At 40.2% G+C, this 18,907-nt stretch overlaps 1 protein-coding gene across 1 annotated transcript in view; it reads left to right on the top strand.

The window, feature by feature from the left end:
* The window catches only part of SART3 (spliceosome associated factor 3, U4/U6 recycling protein), a 36,245-nt gene that overhangs the window by 4,355 nt on the left and 12,983 nt on the right, over window positions 1-18,907 (top strand). Inside the window, exons 2-11 of the mRNA XM_003269990.3 lie at window positions 6,524-6,650; window positions 7,753-7,857; window positions 10,430-10,614; window positions 11,272-11,323; window positions 12,596-12,720; window positions 16,267-16,422; window positions 17,165-17,303; window positions 17,773-17,880; window positions 18,582-18,659; window positions 18,795-18,853. Of these exons, the coding sequence (XP_003270038.1) occupies window positions 6,524-6,650; window positions 7,753-7,857; window positions 10,430-10,614; window positions 11,272-11,323; window positions 12,596-12,720; window positions 16,267-16,422; window positions 17,165-17,303; window positions 17,773-17,880; window positions 18,582-18,659; window positions 18,795-18,853 (1,134 nt within the window). The remainder of the gene's footprint in view (window positions 1-6,523; window positions 6,651-7,752; window positions 7,858-10,429; window positions 10,615-11,271; window positions 11,324-12,595; window positions 12,721-16,266; window positions 16,423-17,164; window positions 17,304-17,772; window positions 17,881-18,581; window positions 18,660-18,794; window positions 18,854-18,907) is intronic.

Raw genomic sequence — 18,907 nt, 5'->3', positions numbered from 1 at the left:
TGTTCTTTAATGAAGAAAGTGTATCCTTTTCAAACTTCACTTCTGAAACATCCCAAACTGCGGTTACTTTGTGTGACACACTTGATAGGTGATTTTGAAACATTAGTGTGTCATGATAGCCCATTTAAGAACCAGAGCTTTAGCCCAGCTCTTTCGTGGTACAGATGAGGAAACACAACAAGTGGGTATTAGAACACTTGTGTCCTGATCTGGTGCAGTGCTTTTCAGCCTATCATGTGATCATCGGATGAGTTCAGCTTGTCAGGTTTTATGAATCATAAACAGGAGAACATTGCTAAAAGTCTTAAGATTTAAAACTGAGAGATCATGTTCTTATCTGTAATTGATTATTACCTTTGGCATGTAATTTGATAAATACAAAGCAGTTCACATCATGTACAAGAGTTTCTCACCAGATGCAGTGGCTCACACCTGTAGTCCTAGCACTTTGGGAGGCTGAGGCAGGATGATCCCTTGAGCCCAGGAGTTTGAGACCAGACTGGGCAAGATGGTGAGACCCTGTCTTTACAAAAAATAAATTTAAAACATTTAGCCGGGTTTGGTGGCGTGAGCTTGTAGTAGCAGCTACTCAAGAGGCTGAGGCGGGAGGATCACTTGAGCCCGGGAATTTGAGGCTGCAGTGATTGGTGACTGTGCCACGGCACTCCAGCCTGGGTAAGAGTGAGACCCTGTCTCAAAAAAAAAAAAAAGAGAATTTCTCAAAGTCACTGTTTTTCAACCTGGGGGTCACAGTCGTAGGTCTTGAATTTATTTTAGCTGAAACAGCCAGTGCCACCTGAGCCATACTGTTTTTCAACTGCATGGGTCTGTTTTGGGCTCTCTCTCCAGTTTGTCTATCCTGTGCCAATTCCACTGATTAACTTATTGCTAAGGCTTGCTATCTGGTAAGACAAATCCTCCTACCTGCTTTTTGTCTTTCCTTGCGGGGTGTTTTGGCTCTTTCATATAAATTTTAGAATTATTTTGTCAAGGTCTGTGAAAAACCCTGTTGGTTTTTTTATTTGAATTGTATTGAATTTATGGATTATTTAGGGGAGAATTGACGTTTTTGCCGTAATGATTATTCTAACCCAGAATATGCATATAACTCCATTCGTCTAGGTATTGAATATTCTTTCTATTTTGAGACATGGTCCTGCTCTGTTCCCCAGGCTGGAGTACAGCGGCATGATCTCAGCACACTGCAACCTCTGCCTGCTGGGCTGAAGCGATCCTTTCACCTCAGCCTTTCGAGTAGCTGGGACCACAGGCATGTGCCACCAGACTCAGCTAATTTTTACAATTTTTGTAGAGACAGGGTTTTGCCCTGTTGCCCAGGCTGGTCTTGAACTCCTGGACTCAAGTGATCCACCTGCCTCAGCCTCCCACAGTGCTGGGATTACAAGTGTGAGCCACCGCCCCTGGCCAAGTCTTTAATATCTTTCAATCAAGTTTAAAAACATTTTGCCATACAGGTCTCACACATTTTTGTTAGATGTATTTCTAGGTACTTTATAGTGCTTGATATTTATGCTATCCTATTTAAAATTACATTTTAAAGCTTGCTGGTTTATAGAAATGTAATTTTTTTATCGTAAAAAACATATAACGTAAACTTTGCTATCTTATTCTTAAGTGTATGGTTCAGTAGTGTTAAGTATAGTCACATTGTAATCCTTCATATTTGTATTCTCTGAATGGTTGGTCCTTGTCCCCACTCCATTTAAAGGTTCACTGGCTACTTCATTGTTAAAATTTTTATCCTCAAGTTCAAGTAATCATATTCATTGGCTGTCTTTCTGTATTTTAATTAAATAGCTAGTACCTGGATTATTAGGGTATGTTGTCAGATGGTAGAGTGTAATTTGAATGAAGTATAGGTAATCTTTTATCTCTGGAGAGGGAAATATTCCTAAAATGTGGCAGATGTTGGAAGAGTAGATACTAATGAAGTCTTGGTGTACAGACTTAAATTATCCCTATATCCCAACAAAAGCTTTTTAAACAATTCACCTTTTTATTTTGAGATAATTGTAGATTTCCATGCACTTGTAAGAAATAATAAAGATTTTTGGTGTACTTTTTACCCAGTTTCCCTCAATGATAAAACTTTGCAAAACTATAATATATAATAACCTGGATATTGACATTGATATAGTCAAGATACAGATCAGTTCTATCACCATAAGGATCCTTGATGTTGCCTTGAAATTTTTCTCTTGTCCTAACATTTTGTGATGTTATATTTACATTTCACATTTAAGTGTGATCCATTTTGAGTTATTTCTGTAAGGCGTGAAGTTTAGGTCAAGGTGTATTTGTTTTGCCTATGGATATCCATTTGCTCCAGCATCATTTTTTGAAAAGGCCTTTTTTTTTTTCCTCTGTTGCATTGCTTTTGTCAAAAATTATTTGGGCATATTTGTGTGGGTCTGTTACTGGGTTCTGTTCTCTTCATCTGTGTATCTTTCTGCCATTCTCACAGTGCCTTGATCATTGTAGCTACATTGTAGGTTTTAGTATCAATCAGGTAGAGTGATTACTCCCACTTTATTCTTTTTCAAGATCATTTTTAGCTTTTCTAGGGCCTCTGCCATCCCATATACATTTTAGAATAAGCTTGTCTAGGTCTACAGAAAACCTTGTTGGGATTTTAATTGGAGTTTCAGTAAGCCTGTAAGTCAGTTTAGGGAGAATTTACTTCTTGACTATGTTGAGTTTTTCAATCCATGAACATGAAATGTCTCTTTTTTTAGGTCTTTGATTTCTTTCCTCAGCATTTTGTAATTTTCAGCGTACAGATTTTGTAAACTTTTTAAATATACACCTAATTATTTAGGTTTTTTGGAGTGATTGTCAGTGGTGCTATGTCTTTAAATTTGGTTTCCACATGTTCCTTTTTTTGGTTTTGTTTTTGTATGTTTATCTTGTATTCTGTGACCTTGCTCAGTTCACTGTTTTTGGAGTGTTTTTTTTTTGAGACGGAGTCTCACTCTGTCGCCCAGGCTGGAGTGCAGTGGCGCAATCTCGGCTCACTGCAAGCTCCGCCTCCTGGGTTCACGCCATTCTCCTGCCTCAGCCTCTCCGAGTAGCTGGGACTACAGGCACCCGCCACCACGCCCGGCTAATTTTTTGTATTTTTAGTAGAGACGGGGTTTCACCGTGGTCTCGATCTCCTGACCTTGTGATCTGCCCGCCTCGGCCTCCCAAAGTGCTGGGATTACAAGCGTGAGCCACCGCGCCCGGCCTGGAGTGTTTTTTTTTTAATTGGTTCCTTAAGATTGTCTACTTAGCCATATCATCTACAAATCAGGACAGTTTTATTTTTTTCCGAGCTGTATACCTTTTATTTTCCTTGTCTTACTGAACAGGCTAGAACTTATAGGACTTTGTTGGAAAAGAGTGGTGAGAGCAGACATCCTTGCCTTGTTCTTGATTTTAGGAGGAAAGCATTCAATCTTTTACCATTAGGAATGATGTTAAGGTAACCCTATATCCCAACTTATGGGATAGATTTTTTATAGATGCTCTTTATCAAGTTGAGGTTGTTTTCCTCTATTCCTAACTTGCTGAGTGTTTTTACCATGAATGATTGTTGGATTTTGTCACGTGCATTTTCTGCATCTATTGATACCATAAGTTTTCTTTAGCCTTTTGATACACTGGATTACAGTAATTGATTTTTAAATGTTGAATTCACCTTGCAAACCTGGAATAAATACCACTTGGTCATGGTGTATAATTCTTCTCATACACTGAATTTAATTCTTTAAATTTTCCTCTGTACTGTTTTAGTAGCATCCTACTTATTTTGATTTGTTGCAATTTCATTTTCATTCACTTTTTTTAATTTGTAAATTTTCTTGGAGACTTCCTCTTTGACCTGTAGATTATTTAGAAGTGTATTGCTTAATTTTCAAGTGTTCAGAGATTTTCTTACTGTTAGTGGTTTCTAATTTGATTCCATTGTGGTGACAAAACATACTCTGTATGGTTTTCATTTCTCTTAAATTGTTGAGGTTTGTTTTATGGCCAAGGATATGGCTTCAGTGAATGTTCTATAAGTACTTGAGAAAAATACATATTCTGTATTGTTGGGTGGGCTGTTCTCTATATAAATTAGGTCATGTTTGTTGACGGCGTTATTGAGTTCTTCTACAACCCTGTTCTGCCTAGTTTTAAAAAAAATAAACAATTTTCTTCCTTTTTAAAAACTTAAAAATTTTTAAATTTTCTTTTGTCTTTCTAATTTTCTTTTTCTTTTATTCATCTTGTTTTTGACCAGGTTCATCATATTCAAGTGTCTAGTAGTTTTATCAGTTGCTGAAAAGGGAGATGTTGAAGTTCCCAAATGTAATTGCTGCTGTGTCTCTTCTTTCAGCTCTGTAATAGTTTTTGCTTCATGAATTTTCAAGCGCTCTTTGGTTCCTACACATTTAGGATTGTTATGTCTTCCTGGTAGATTGATCCATTTATTATTATGTGTCATTATATAATATAATCCTTTTTATGTCTAGTAATTTTCTTTGCTTTGAAGTCTACATTATGTGATATTAATATGTCCGCTTCAACTTTTTAATTAATGCTTGCATATTATCTTTTTCTGTCCTTTTCCTTTCAACCAGTTTACATGTGTCTTTGAATTTGAAGTGAGTTTCTTGTACTCACCATATAGTTGGGTTATGTTTTTATCCACTCTACTATTATCTACCTTTTAATTAGCATATATGCACCATTCACATTTAAGGCAATTGTTGGTTTATTCAGACCAAAGCCTGCCATTTTACTATTTTCTGTTTATTTTCTGTTTCTCATTCTTCTGTTTCTCCTTTCTTGCCGTCCTGTGGATTATTTGCATATTTTTTAGATTTTCATCTTGATTGATTTGTTTATTTTTTTGAGATGGAGTCGTTTTGTCACCCAGGCTGGATCTCTGCTCACTGCAACCTCTGCCTCCCGGGTTCAAGCAATTCTCCTGTCTCAGCCTCCTGAGTAGCTGGGACTACAGGCATATGCCACCACACCCGGCTAATTTTTTGTATTTTTTGGTAGAGACAGGGTTTCACCATGTTGGCCAGGCTGGTCTTGAACTCCTGACCTCATGATCTGCCCGCCTCAGACTCCCAAAGTGCTGGGATTACAGGTGTGAGCCACCACACCTGGCCATCTTGATTTATTTAAAGTGATTTTTAGTGTAATTGCTTTGAATAGTTTTCTCAGTGGTTGCTTTGGGTATTAAAATATACAGAGTTGACTTACATGGTATCAGTGTTTTACCACTTGAATGAAGTGTGGGAATCTTCCATTTCAGTTCTCTTTCCATCCCCACTTTTGAATAATACTGTGTTGGGTATCAGAAGTTCTTACAATGTTTGTTTCATTACATACGATTTAGAAAGCTCATGAGGAGAGGAGGATTATCTGTCGTAGTTCCCGTATTTCTGCTCTTCCTGTTCTTTCTTCCTTTTTGATGCTCTAGGATTCCTTCTTTTAACTTTTCTGTTCGAAGAACTTCCTTTAGCTATTCTTCAAGGGTAGGTCTGCTCGTGACATTTTTTTCATTTTTCTTTGTCTCAGATATATGGTAACTTAAAATAATTTCAGTTTGAAAAGTTCCAACTGTACAAATAAAACTTTATGTACCTGTCACTCAGCATCAACAGATACCAACCTGCTGCCACTCTTGTTTCTCTAATAGGGATTTCCATCTTTTTTTTTTTTTTTGAGATACGGTCTTGCTGTGTCACCCAGGCCTAGAGTGCAGTGGTGTGATCTCGGCTCGCTGCAACCTCTGTCTCCCAGGCTCAGGTGATCCACTTCACCTCCCAAGTAGCTGGGACCACAGGCGCATGCCACCATGTCTGGCTAATTTTTTGTGTTTTTGGTAGAGATAGGGTTTGACTGTGTTGCTGAGGCTGGTCTCGAACTCCTGAGCTCAAGCAATCCACCTGCCTCGGCCTCCCAAAGTGCTGGAATCACAGACGTGAGCCACCACAACTGGCTTCCATCTTTTTTATTTAGTAAAATAAAAGAGGTCTTACAGTGTACCTCACATATGCTAAAGGACGTTATGAAATTACCTTTTTATTTTTTAGTTTTTCTTAAAGACCAGTGTAATAGTAGAAATTTTTTAAATCCTTGGAAGACCTGGCATGAGCTAGAAACTAGTAGTGTCCTCATTTTATAGATGAGGAAATAGAGGCTTAGGAAAGGAAATAACTTACCTAAGGTCACATACTTTTTATTTGTTTCATTAGAATGCCTCCTTTATTTCCAAGAGAACCCAAATGTCTTCTAACAGGAACTGTAACAGATTTGAGGGAGCTTTATGTTTGTTACAGAAGCCTCTTTTATTGTTTTGCCTTCTGCCTGTGGGTACGTGCTGGGTTGCTGTTTCAGTGGTTTTCTCAGACAGCACATTTATTTTGTTTGTGGCAGGTATATGTGTAGTTACCAGTAGTGACAAAAGCTAAGTTACTTGATGATGGCGTTTTAAATTTCAACTTGTTTCTTTTCCTGTTAGTTGTCTATCAACGTCTATGACTACAACTGCCACGTGGACTTGATCAGACTGCTCCGGCTGGAAGGGGAGCTTACCAAGGTGAGGATGGCCCGCCAGAAGATGAGTGAGATCTTTCCCTTGACTGAAGGTAAGCTTCAGCAGTCAGGCTGCTTTTAGAAACAGAAGCAAGGCTTGTACATTTTTTTCAATGTTGAAAGTGGGACATGCTCCTTGTAGAAAACCTGGAACGTACAGTGTAGTGGAAAGAAGAAAACGCATCAGAGTTAGCTATTTTTAGTTTATTACCTTGTAGTTTTTTGCAAAATGTAGTTATGATCATATAACACGGATTTTGAATTCTGATTTCTTTATTCTAACGTTATGGTAAACATTTGTAATGTAATTAAACTTGGCTTCCATTTCTGTATTTCCCATTTCACTATTTATGTATTTAACCCATTCTCTTGAAACCAGAAAATTGTAAATACATTTAAACTTTTACAGACAGTTTTTTATGTAAATGTTTCATACGTTAATTGTTCCAGAATAGTTGGGCATTTAGGTTATTTCTACTTATTTGCTTATTAGAAACATAATTGCACTGAACAACTCTGTAGTTCAATCTTCATTAATATTAATAAGTGATCTTTGGGCAGTACTTAGAACACTTTGGTCCTAGATCCCACTCTACCCCTTTTCCCTTCTACAAAGCATAACTGCCGAGTGTAGATGCTGGAGTCAGATGACCTAGATTCATTCCTGGCTACATCTTTTACTAGCTGTGTGACCTTAAGCAAATTATGTAAACATTCTAAGGCTCAGTTTTTCTAGCAGTTAAATGATGGCAACAGTAGTTTCTGCCTTGTAATGTATAACAGAATAGGATTAGCTATTACTACGTATAACACTTAACACATGCCTGGCATGTCGTCATCCTTAGATAGATGTCATTATTATTAGTATTACTATCACCAACTCTACAGGATTATGATAAAGACTGAATGAGAAAAGTGCTTTGCAAAATATAAAATGCCTAACAGGTGGAGGATATTATGATTTTAGTGATTTGAACTTATTTGGAAGCATAAAACCTCCTATGTGCTTAGTTCAGGTTTTAAGAAGTGAATTTCTGGAAACAACACCAGGTTGTGTAAGATGGATGAAACATTTGCGTGCTGGTGTCTCTTAGAAAAGTCCCTGCACTCAGCCTACCCTTTGGTATTAATGCAGGAAGTACTTTTGTCTCGTAGAGCTCTGGCTGGAGTGGCTGCACGACGAGATCAGCATGGCCCAGGATGGCCTGGACAGAGAACATGTGTATGACCTCTTTGAGAAAGCCGTGAAGGATTACATTTGTAAGTTCCCGTGGACCTTTTTTGGATATCTGGCAATGTCATGTAGATCAGTCTGCTGTTGAGGACTGTATCATGAGATGTTGCTACCCAGAAAAGGGAACGTTAGTCTCACAATTAGCAAGATTTAAGTTCAGTCGTCTTATCATTGTCTTTGGTCTTTAATTGAGGAAGTTTAGTCTTAAAATAAAAGTGGAAGAAGCACTTGTAGTAAGGGAATGAATACACTCACACTCAGGATTTATTGACAGTGAGAACTTACATGGTATTTCTAGCTGATCTTTTATACATTCAATAGGTTTTTAGAGGTTTTGGACAGGATGCTTTAAAAAAAAAAAGATTGAAACATTAAAAGAAAACCTTTTTATTCTGAAGTAATTATAGAGTCATAGGAAGTTGCAGAAATAGTACAGAGAAGTCTTGTATACTCACTTCACCCAGTTTCCTCCAATATCTTGTTTCTGTAGTACAAAATCAAAACCAGGAAATTGACCTTGGAACAATGGGAAAAAAAAGACATTTTATTACATGTGTAGATTCATCTAACCACTGCTGCAGTCCAGATACAGAACCGTTCTGTCCCCACAGAGACCTCCCTCTCCTGCTGGTATTGACATCTTACCAGTGCAAGTGGAGTATAGAAGACTCACCTCCCTTTAAGTCTCTTTACCATCCCCTGTATATAGTATAATTGTCTTAAATATTTTCTGTATGTGAATTGGGGACCACGTCAGACAATGCTGTGGACAAAATGCTTTTAAAAAGCGTTTTAAGGCTGGGTGTGGTGGCTCACGCCTGTAATCCCAGAGCTTTGGGAGACCAAGGCTGGTGGATCACTTGAGGTCGGGAGTTCAAGACCAGCCTGGCCAACATGGCAAAACCCCGTCTCTGCTAAAAATACAAAAATTAGCCAGGCATGGTGGCACATGCCTATAATCTCAGCTACTCAGGAGGCTGAGGCAGGAGAATTACTTGAACCCGGGAGGTGGAGGTTGCAGCGAGTTGAGGTTGTGCTACTACACTCCAGCCTGGGCAACAGAGCGAGATTCTGTCTCAAAAAAAAAGCATTTTAAGGCCAGGCATGGTGGCTTATGCCTATAATCCCAGCTATTTGGGAGACCAAGGCAGGTGGATCCCTTGAGACCAGGAGTTTGAAATCAGCCTGCCCAACATGGGGAAACCCCATCTCCACTAAAAATACAATTAGCCGGGCAGGGTGGCATGCAGGCCTGTAATCCCAGCTACTCAGGTGGCTGAGGCATGAAAATTGCTTGAACCCAGGAGGCGGAGGTTGCAGTGGGCTGAGATTGTGCCACTGTACTCCAGCCTGGGCGACAAAGTGAGACTCTGTCTCAAAAAAAAAAAAAAAAAAAAAAAGCATTAAAAAAATTTCCCCTTTCAGACTGGGCGTAGTGGCTCACGCCTGTAATCCCAGAACTTTGGGAGGCTGAGGCAGGTATATCACAAGTTCAGGAGATCGAGACCATCCTGGCTATCACGGTGAAACCCCGTCTCTACTAAAAATACAAAAAACTGGCTAGGCGTGGTGGCACGCTCCTGTTGTCCCAGCTACTTGGGAGGCTGAGGCAGGAGAATTGCTTGAACCCAGGAGGCGGAGGGGGCAGTGAGCCGAGATTATGCCTCTGCACGCTAGCCTGGGTGACAGAATGAGACTGTGTCTCAACAAACAAACAAACAAACAATTTCCCCTTTCAGATTTCGTATCCTCTTCCTTGCTGACTTCCCACTGGGAGCAGTCCCCCTTGTGAGAAGCATTGCTACTTACCAGATAGACTGTTCTGAGATAGAGAATTTTTTGTGTATCTTTACAAGCCAAGAAGAATTCACAGTTTTTTGGTTTATAATCTGAATAATGAAAATAAGAGGTGTTTTATGAATATAAAACTATATTACATGTGTGTGTGTTTTTTGAGACAGAGTCTCGCTCTGTTGCTCAGGCTGGAGTGCAGTGGTGCGATCTCCGCTCACTGCAACCTCCCCCTTACCCAGGTTCAAGCGATTCTCCTGCCTCAGCCTCCTGAGTAGCTGGGACTACAGGTGCCTGCCACAATGCCCGGCTAATTTTTGTATTTTTAGTAGAGACAGGGTTTCACCATATTGGCTAGGCTGGTTTTGAACTCCTGACCTTGTGGTCCTCCCGCCTCAGTCTCCCAAAGTGCTGGGATTACAGGCGTGAGCCACCGCACCTGGCCAAATGTGTTTTTAAAAACTATACCTGTATGTCTGCTCTGTGGCCCATGAATCTTCTTTTAGAACGACTGATAATTTTAGCAGTGCATGGTGTTCCCATGATGTCTTATGATCCTGTTACCCCCTTCTTGCTCTCTCTCAGCCATTGTTAATAGCACCAGTTATCTTTTTCTGAGGATCTATGGTCTTCCCCAGACTGTAATGTTTTTTAGTCCTTTATGGTCATCTCTGCTGTTAGGCCTTCACTGTCATTTAGTGCTGCTGTCTCAGTACTTTTTTGGTAGGCACATTTCTTTTGTTATGCATCAGTTTTGATATTTGGGTATTTTATATCCCAAACTAATTGAACACTTCTTATTTTTAGGTCCTAACATTTGGCTAGAGTATGGCCAGTACTCAGTTGGTGGGATTGGTCAGAAAGGTGGCCTTGAGAAAGTTCGCTCCGTGTTTGAAAGGGCTCTCTCGTCTGTCGGTTTACATATGACCAAAGGACTCGCCCTCTGGGAGGCTTACCGAGAGTTTGAAAGTGCGATCGTGGAAGCTGCTCGGGTGAGTACCTGTGGTTGTATCTGAACGGGCTGGGGCTGTCTTTGTAAGTCTCCTTGGAAGGCTTATTTTGAAACACATGTCCAAGATGAATCTTGCAGTTCATATAGTTAACAAAATGGTCTTTGCCAATCCCTTAGTGGTGGGGTGATAGATAACCTTTTTTTATACCCCTTCTAGCATTTGATACAATATGTATGGAAGAGGTATAAATTTTTTTAGCTTGAACTGAAAATTTGTTGAGATATTTTTTGAAGTAGCAAGAACCAGAGTTGGTCAAGTGCAGTGGCTCATGCTCGTAATCCCAGCAGTTTGGGAGGCTGAGGCCAGAGGATCACTTGAGTTCAGGAGTGCAAGACCAGCCTGGGCAATATAGTGAGACCCCATCTCTACAAGAACTAAAACATTAGCTGGGCAAGATGGCGTATGCCTGTGGTCCTAGCTACTCAGGACTCTGAGGTGGGAGGATTGCATGAGCCTGGAGTGTGAGGCTGTAGTGAGTCGTGATCACACCACCGCACTCCAGCCAGGGTGACAGCAAGAACCCTTCTCAAAAGAAAAAGAAAGAACCACAGTTTGTCATTTACTACTAATTTGCTTCTTTAGCCCGTAGCTGGCTTCCTTTCCCCTTTTGACCGGGAACAAACCTTTGATTCACAGCTTGAGAAAGTCCACAGTCTTTTCCGGCGACAGTTGGCGATCCCACTCTATGGTAAGAGAAACTGACATGTCAACAGCCAGCTCTCTATGGTTTTTAAAATGCTTTGGGGAACGACATGTAGTTAGACCTTTCCCACCATCCTGTGAGGCAGGTAAAGCTGGTGGTCTTACTCTCCTTGGATATTGTCTCTCTGGATGAGGTCCTTGGTAAAAACGTCTTGAATGTTAGTGCTTAAGAGGGTTGTGAGGGTCAGAGGCAGAACTGGAAGCCAGACTCCCTGACTCCCAGGTGAGAGCTCTTTTCTCCGTTGAGACCTAGTTGGAAAGGCAGAGTTAGGGTCTCTGAAAGGAATAGTGAATGACACTGTATTTTTGGGGGAAACTTCATTGAACAAGAGTTCCATTATAATCATTTTCTCTTCACAAGTAACCTCTTCCATAACAGCAGGAATTTTACATGGGTTGAGATCATTCCTCTATGGGAGGGATTTGGTTCAGAAGGGCAGTTGACTGGAAGTACTCATAAGTGAGTTTCTTGGGGTTTGGTAAAGAGTTGCCTTATTTGGTAAATACATTTTGGCAATCTAAGCCTTTGAGTCTTTGGAGTTGTGAGTGTGTGCGTGCTGGGAGGATTTTTCTGAGTATGGGAAGAGTGTGGCATGGCTGTTATGTTTGTTCCCTAGACATGGGCATGTGTTGTACATACTCAGAACCTCTGGGCAACTTTACTGGAGCCCACGTTATTTCTCTTCATGGTTTATTGGATTTAACAAGTTATAAAGTAGTCGTCTAATCAAATGGTTGGGTATCATGCAGAAAACACTAGAGCTGAGCCAGCTTGCAGATTTCACCTGCCAGCATGAACCAGCCTAGCATAATGATTGGAATGTGAACTTGAGCCAGACTGCTTGGGTTCGCAGCCTTGCTCTACCATTAATGGTAGATGAGCAACTGAACCCTCTGCTTCAGTTTCCTCAACTGCAAAATGAGGATCACAATAGACTACCTTGTAGAGTGGAGTTGACTGAATGAGTTAATGGATGTGAAATGGTAGAACATAGGTAACACTGGGTAAGTGTTGTTAAATTGTTGCTACTAGTGTCATTGACTGATTAATTAGCTGGGAGCATTGCCTGGGACATTGTTTTGAGACAGATTCTACAGGCAGGTTTGGGCTCAGCAGAAATCAGAATTTGATCAGTAAGAGCTGCCATGCCACAGATGTGGGAGGGGCTAGTGGTACCTGAGTCTCATGGCTTAATCTGTGTTTGGGTTGATAAAGCCCAATGGCAAGACCCACGGGGCTGAATCCATCTTTCAATAGATATGGAGGCCACATTTGCAGAGTATGAAGAATGGTCAGAAGACCCAATACCAGAGTCAGTAATTCAGAACTATAACAAAGCACTACAGCAGCTGGAGAAATATAAACCCTATGAAGAAGCACTGGTAAGTGTTGGCTTCTTTTATAATAAACGTCTCTCTACAAACCTTTCCCTGATGGATAGTTGCAAGTTAAACAGTATCTTTAAAATGTTTTATTGTGAAATATATAGAGTGTATAAATGTATACATACAGTTTACATACTAATAATAAAGTGAACATCCATGTACCTACCACCCAGGTTAAGAAATAGAACAATGCCAGTACCTTAGAAGTCTCCTATGTGCCCCTCTCCGATTGCCTCCTCCTCCCTCTCCCGAGAGGTAATCACTTTCCTGACTTTTGTGATAATCATTCCCTTGCTTTTCTTTATAGTTTTACAAGCTATGAAAGTATCCTTAATTAATATATTGTTTAATTTTGCTTGCTTTTGAACTTTTATATATTGGAATCATGCTGTATATTTTATTTTCATTGAACATGCTTTTGGGTTTTACTCATGTTGCTAAGTATAGTTCCGGTGCATTTGTTTTCACGGCTGTAAAGTTGTCTGTGTACTGCAATGTATTTATTCATGTTGCTGGATAGTTGCGTCATTTCCAGTTTTTTGCTAAGAGGAGGAGCAGCGCCACTCTGAACATTCTTGGGTGTATCTCCTTGTACACACGAAAAAGAGTTTCTCTAGAATATGTACTTAGGAATGACTTTGCTGGATCATAGGGTGATGTTAGTGTTTTTCCAGGTTAACAGTTTGCACTGCTGCCAGCAGTATCTGAGAGTTCTCGTTTCTTGTGCCAATCTTGGATATTGGACATACTTAAATTTTACTTAATTTGATGAATTTGAAATTGTAGTTTTAATTTGTATTTTCTTGGTTACTAATGAAGTTGAGCATCTTTTCATGTGGATTGGCCATTCAAATTTTTGTGTGCGTTAAAGTCTTCAGGCTGGGCACAGTGGCTTATGCCTATAATCCCAGCACTTTGGGAGGCCAAGGCGGGAGGATTGATGGAGGCTAGGAGTTTGAGATCAGCCTGGGCAATGTAGCACAACCCTGTCTCTACCAAAAAAAAAAAAAAAAAAATTAGCCGGGCTTGGTGGCTTGTGTCTGTAGTCCCAGCTACTCCAGAGGCGAAGGTAGGAGGATTGTTTGAGCCCAGGAGGTCAAGGCTGCAGTGAGCTGTAATCATGCCACTGCATTCTCGCCTGAGCGACAAAGCAAAACGCTCTTTCTTAAAAAAATGTCTTTGGGCCGGGCGCGGTGGCTCACGCCTGTAATCCCAGCACTGTGGGAGCCCGAGTCAGGCAAATCACAAGGTCAGGAGTTCAGCCTGGCCAACATAGTGAAACCCCGTCTCTACCAAAAATACAAAAAATTAGCTAGGCATGGTGGCGGGCGCCTGTAATCCCAGCTGTTTGGGAGGCTGAGGCAGGGGAATCACTTGAAGCCGGGAGGTGGAGGTTGCTGTGAGCTGAGATAGCGCCACTGCACTCCATCCAGCCTGGGCAACAGTGTGAGACTCTGTCTCAAAAAAAAAAAAAAAAAAAAAAAGTCTGACCAATTTCCCTTTTGATGTATCTTTTTTCTAATTGATTTGTGGGAGTGCTTTGTCTTAAGTCTTATTTTAGGCTGTGTGTGTTGCAGATTTTCTCCCCAGTTTGTTGTTTGTCTTTTCACTTGTTTTTTTTGAGACAGAGTTTCGCTTTCACCCAGGCTGGAGTGAAGTGTCGTGATCTCGGCTCACTGCAACTCCCGCCCCCCAATTCAAGCGATTCTCCTGCCTCAGTCTCCTGATTAGCTGGGATTATAAGCCCTTGTCACCAAGCCCCGCTAATTTTTGTATTTTTAGTAGAGACGGGGTTTCACCATGTTGGCCAGGCTGGTGCCACATCTGTCATAGATTAGCTGTCCATTTATGTGTGGGTCTTTCTTCTGGATTTTCTATCCTGTCCCACTGGTTTGTGTTACACTGTTGTAATGATGAGAGTTATGTTTTGCTCTTGGATGGGGTGAGTCCCATCCACATTGTTCCTCTTCAAGAGGATCTTGGCTTTTTTTTTTTTTTTGCCTTCAGTGCTTCCATCGGATTTAGAATCAGCTTTTCTAGTTATATTTTTTAAATCTTTTTTTTTAATTGGAATTGCATTGAACCTGGAGATCAATTTGGGGAAGAATTTACATCTTCCAATCTATGAACATAGTATAGGTTTCTGCTACTTATATCTTGTCTTTCTGTGAAGCTTTATAATAATATAAATTTGTCCAGTGTCTTCAACACTTGACCTTTAGAGCCCCCTGCGAGGGAGATTTGCTGGTAACAGATTTTCTCTGTTTGAAAAGGTCTTTGCTTCCCTTCTTGAAAATTATTTTCTTAGGCTATAGAATTCTAGACCAACAACAGCAAAAGAATTCTAGATGGACAACGTGTTCTCTCAGCAATTGATTGTATCTTTCTGTCTTCTGATGTCTGTTGTTGCTGTTGAGAAGTCAGCGTTTGTATAAATCTTGCTTCTTCAGAGGTAGTCACTGTTTTTTCTTCTGACTGCTTTTAAGATCTCATTGATTTGGTTTGCTGTCCTCTAATTTCATTGCAGTAGGTCCGTGTGTGGACTGGCTTGAGGTTTTTTGGGCTTCTTGACTCTATTTTTTCTATCTTTCTTTGCCAACAATAGGATTGTGAAGGTCAAATTCTTAATATACGTCAAGCCAGCAAAAAAAAAGGTTAACATTTACTTAGCTTGCCACCCTCATTTAGATTTTGTCCTTAGTCCTTAGTATTTCTTGTTTCTTTGCCAGTTCGTTGATGACTTTTAAGAAGATATTATATTTAATTTAGCAGTTTTAGTTGTTTTGAATGGTACAGTGTGTCTGGGTAACTAATTTTTCCTCGTTACTGGAAATGGAGGCTCTGAAACACCCCCTTTCTATGTACGGAGTCAGTGTGTTTTCTTACTCTCCTGCACTACTTCTTCCTTTCTTTTTCATGTGTAAATGATTTGCATGTACCTGTGCTTCCCAAAACTTCAATCATTCAATTATGTCATGGCCATCAGCAAACATCAGCCTGAAGAGAAACATGTTGAATAAGATTTTCTTCTAAAAAGAATTTGATTGTATGTCTTTGGATCATTAAACATTCAGCACAGCTGCATCTGTCTTCTGCATTTTCCTACATTCTCCCAGGAACTGATATTTGGAATAAGAAACCTGAAATAGCATCAGGCACCAGAATTTTCCAGTTTGGTTGTATTAACTCTACTCAGTAGCCCAAGAACATGACTTCTGGTTTGGAAGGGTGGTTAACAGTGGTCACTGGCACTCAGTTCCTGATTGATGGGCCACTTAATTCCCTGTGGTCTAGGAATGGATTTAGAAAAGGGTTTATGGAGGCTTTGTAGTGACTGCCATGAACTGGCACTTTGGACCAGATGAGAAGACTCTTGTTTTGCTCAAGAAGTTGTAGAGGCTGTAGTGGAGTGGTTCTGAGAGTGAGGATTTGGCGATTCGTAGTTAATGTAGCCAGTTTAGCCAAAATTTATTTTATTTGCAGATGTGTTTTGCTTCCTGCCAGTAACTAATTCAACTTTAATACAATTTACCCGTACTCCAGTTGCAGGCAGAGGCACCAAGGCTGGCAGAATATCAAGCATATATCGATTTTGAGATGAAAATTGGCGATCCTGCTCGCATTCAGTTGATCTTTGAGCGTGCCCTGGTCGAGAACTGCCTTGTCCCAGACTTATGGATCCGTTACAGTCAGTACCTAGTAAGATCACTGTTCTAATTTCATTTTATTTTTCCAATTTAGAATCTACTTAAAATCAGTAAGAGTGCCAGGAGTTTGTTGCATACGGCCCTACTCTTGCTTTTCCTCCATCAGCTTTTTCTCGTCTTTGCCAGCTCGTTTAGAAAGTTTTAGTGTTTCAAGTTATTTAAAAATGGTCACTAACTCTAAGTAAAATTAGCATATTGTCTGTGTTGAGGACTTATAACAAATTGATATTTTTCTTTTAACTTTTTATTATGGCAAAAATGTAAACATATAAAAGTATAAAAACATATAAAAGACAGATCAGTAAAATGAAACTTCGGCACCCCTCACCCAGCTTCAACAATTATTAACAATTATAGCTTTAGTTTACTTTGATCTGTAGTCTCACCTACTTGTCCCTTCTGTGTTACTTTGAAGCAAATCCAGAAATGATGTTTTGTTGGTAAATATTTCTGTATGTGTATATAAAATATTTCAGTATGTATGTATAAAAGAATCCAAATGAGGTCTATCCAGTAGGATTGGCTGACGTCTCTTAAGGCTGTTTTAACCTGTAAGTTGCTCCTCTCCTTCTCCCCCACTCCCCTTAGTGATTTTTGTTGTTGTTGAGGAAACCAGGTCACAAGAGACGTTTATAAGGACATTTCTTTTGTCACTTGGTTGTGCTGGCAGTGTCTTATTGATGGTGAATGCTTAATAAAGTTTAATTTCCTAACTCTGGAATTCTTTATCATAGGATCGACAACTGAAAGTAAAGGATTTGGTTTTATCTGTACATAACCGCGCTGTTAGAAACTGCCCCTGGACAGTTGCCTTATGGAGTCGGTACCTCTTGGCCATGGAGAGACATGGAGTTGATCATCAAGTAATTTCTGGTGCGGATGTTTTTGTGGGAGAACTTCTAAGCTATTTGTCCCAAGTGAAAAACAGAGAGCAGTGACAAAGTCATTACATCAGTGTTCCCTGGGGTTTTCTTTGGGTTATGGGGTGTAGTGACAAAAAGGGCTCTGAGTGAGAGATGAACTGGTTATATTTGTGACTTCTTAGAGGTTTTTAACATGCTATATTCATTGTATTTTCTAAGAAGTTGTAGTCTTTTCTCCAAACTTCCTTGATCTGGAACTCTTCTTGCAGGGCGTCTTATGGAAGAAGTTTTTTCTAGAACACAGTCTGTAGAGTGCTGTAGCAACTTCTCTCTTCAACATTCCTGTCTAGCTCATTTCATTCTGTTGCATCTATTAGTCTTTAAAGTCATGTAGTGTTTTATAGTCAGTAGAATGTAGTAACTTTCTGTTAGTTTCCATTTGAATTGGTAAGAAATCCTGACTTTTTCTCCAACTCCAGTAACCTTCGAGAAAGCTTTGAATGCCGGCTTCATCCAGGCCACTGATTATGTGGAGATTTGGCAGGCATACCTTGATTACCTGAGGAGAAGGGTTGATTTCAAACAAGGTATTTAAGCACATGTTTTTCACTTTAGAGCTGAACATGTTCTTAATACAGCTTTTGGCAAGATGTCCCAGTTCCCCAGATACATTGTGATTGGGCAAGTGATGTAGACGAGGTATTGGTGACTTTTTCCCCCAGAAATGTTAGCAGTTTCTGTCTTTAACAAGTCATGGTGTGGATTGTAAAGCAAGAGAGTAATTGTTTATACTGGCTCCTGCCAGCCTTTTTAGTCTTAGCTCTCATTTCTCCTTTCAGGTCTTTTTATTTATCCTAAATACTTCTTGAAATGAGACTGCTGTGTTTTAGAAAAATCTTTGTACCTCTGTGGGATCCTCTGCCCCTTCATGTCCCCCCAAAACAACCAGAAAACCCCTAACTTGTACTTGCACATTCGTGTCAGCTGTCACCTCATACAGGTAGCCTTTAGCCATTCTCCCGTTTGCCTGTGTCACCCCAGCTGGTGGAGACTCCCCCCCACAGCACCCTGTGTTCGCCTTTTTCACCACGCTGTCCATACTCTATTCTGTTCTAATTTCTTTCTCCCCGACTATGTGATGAGGGCAGGAATTGGCAATTTTATTTCTGTGTCCCTTGCATGATGCCAGGTATATAATGGGTCTCCAGGCAGTTTCAGCATAGGATAAAAAATCAAACAAAGCCAGGCTATGTGGTTTCCTAAAGCCTTTTTTTGCACTTTCCACTAGACTCCAGTAAAGAGCTGGAGGAGTTGAGGGCTGCCTTTACTCGTGCCTTGGAGTATCTGAAGCAGGAGGTGGAAGAGCGTAAGTATGCCCCAGCCTGTGGTTTTGCCCAGTTGTATTTCCTGGTCTGTACTATTTCCTGGTTGATGTACCTTTTCAGCCAGAGGCTATTTGTCTCCAAGTTCCTTTCTAATTTTACTAATTCTGTTTTTGAAGGTTTCAATGAGAGTGGTGATCCAAGCTGTGTGATTATGCAGAACTGGGCTAGGATTGAGGTAAATGTTGTTGGCAAATCTATCACTTCCATCCACCATTGTTTAATAGCATCC

Source organism: Nomascus leucogenys, chromosome 10 (assembly GCF_006542625.1).
Source record: "Nomascus leucogenys isolate Asia chromosome 10, Asia_NLE_v1, whole genome shotgun sequence".
In the NCBI taxonomy this organism is placed as follows: domain Eukaryota; kingdom Metazoa; phylum Chordata; class Mammalia; order Primates; family Hylobatidae; genus Nomascus; species Nomascus leucogenys.
This window is presented reverse-complemented; position numbering and strand designations above follow the sequence as displayed.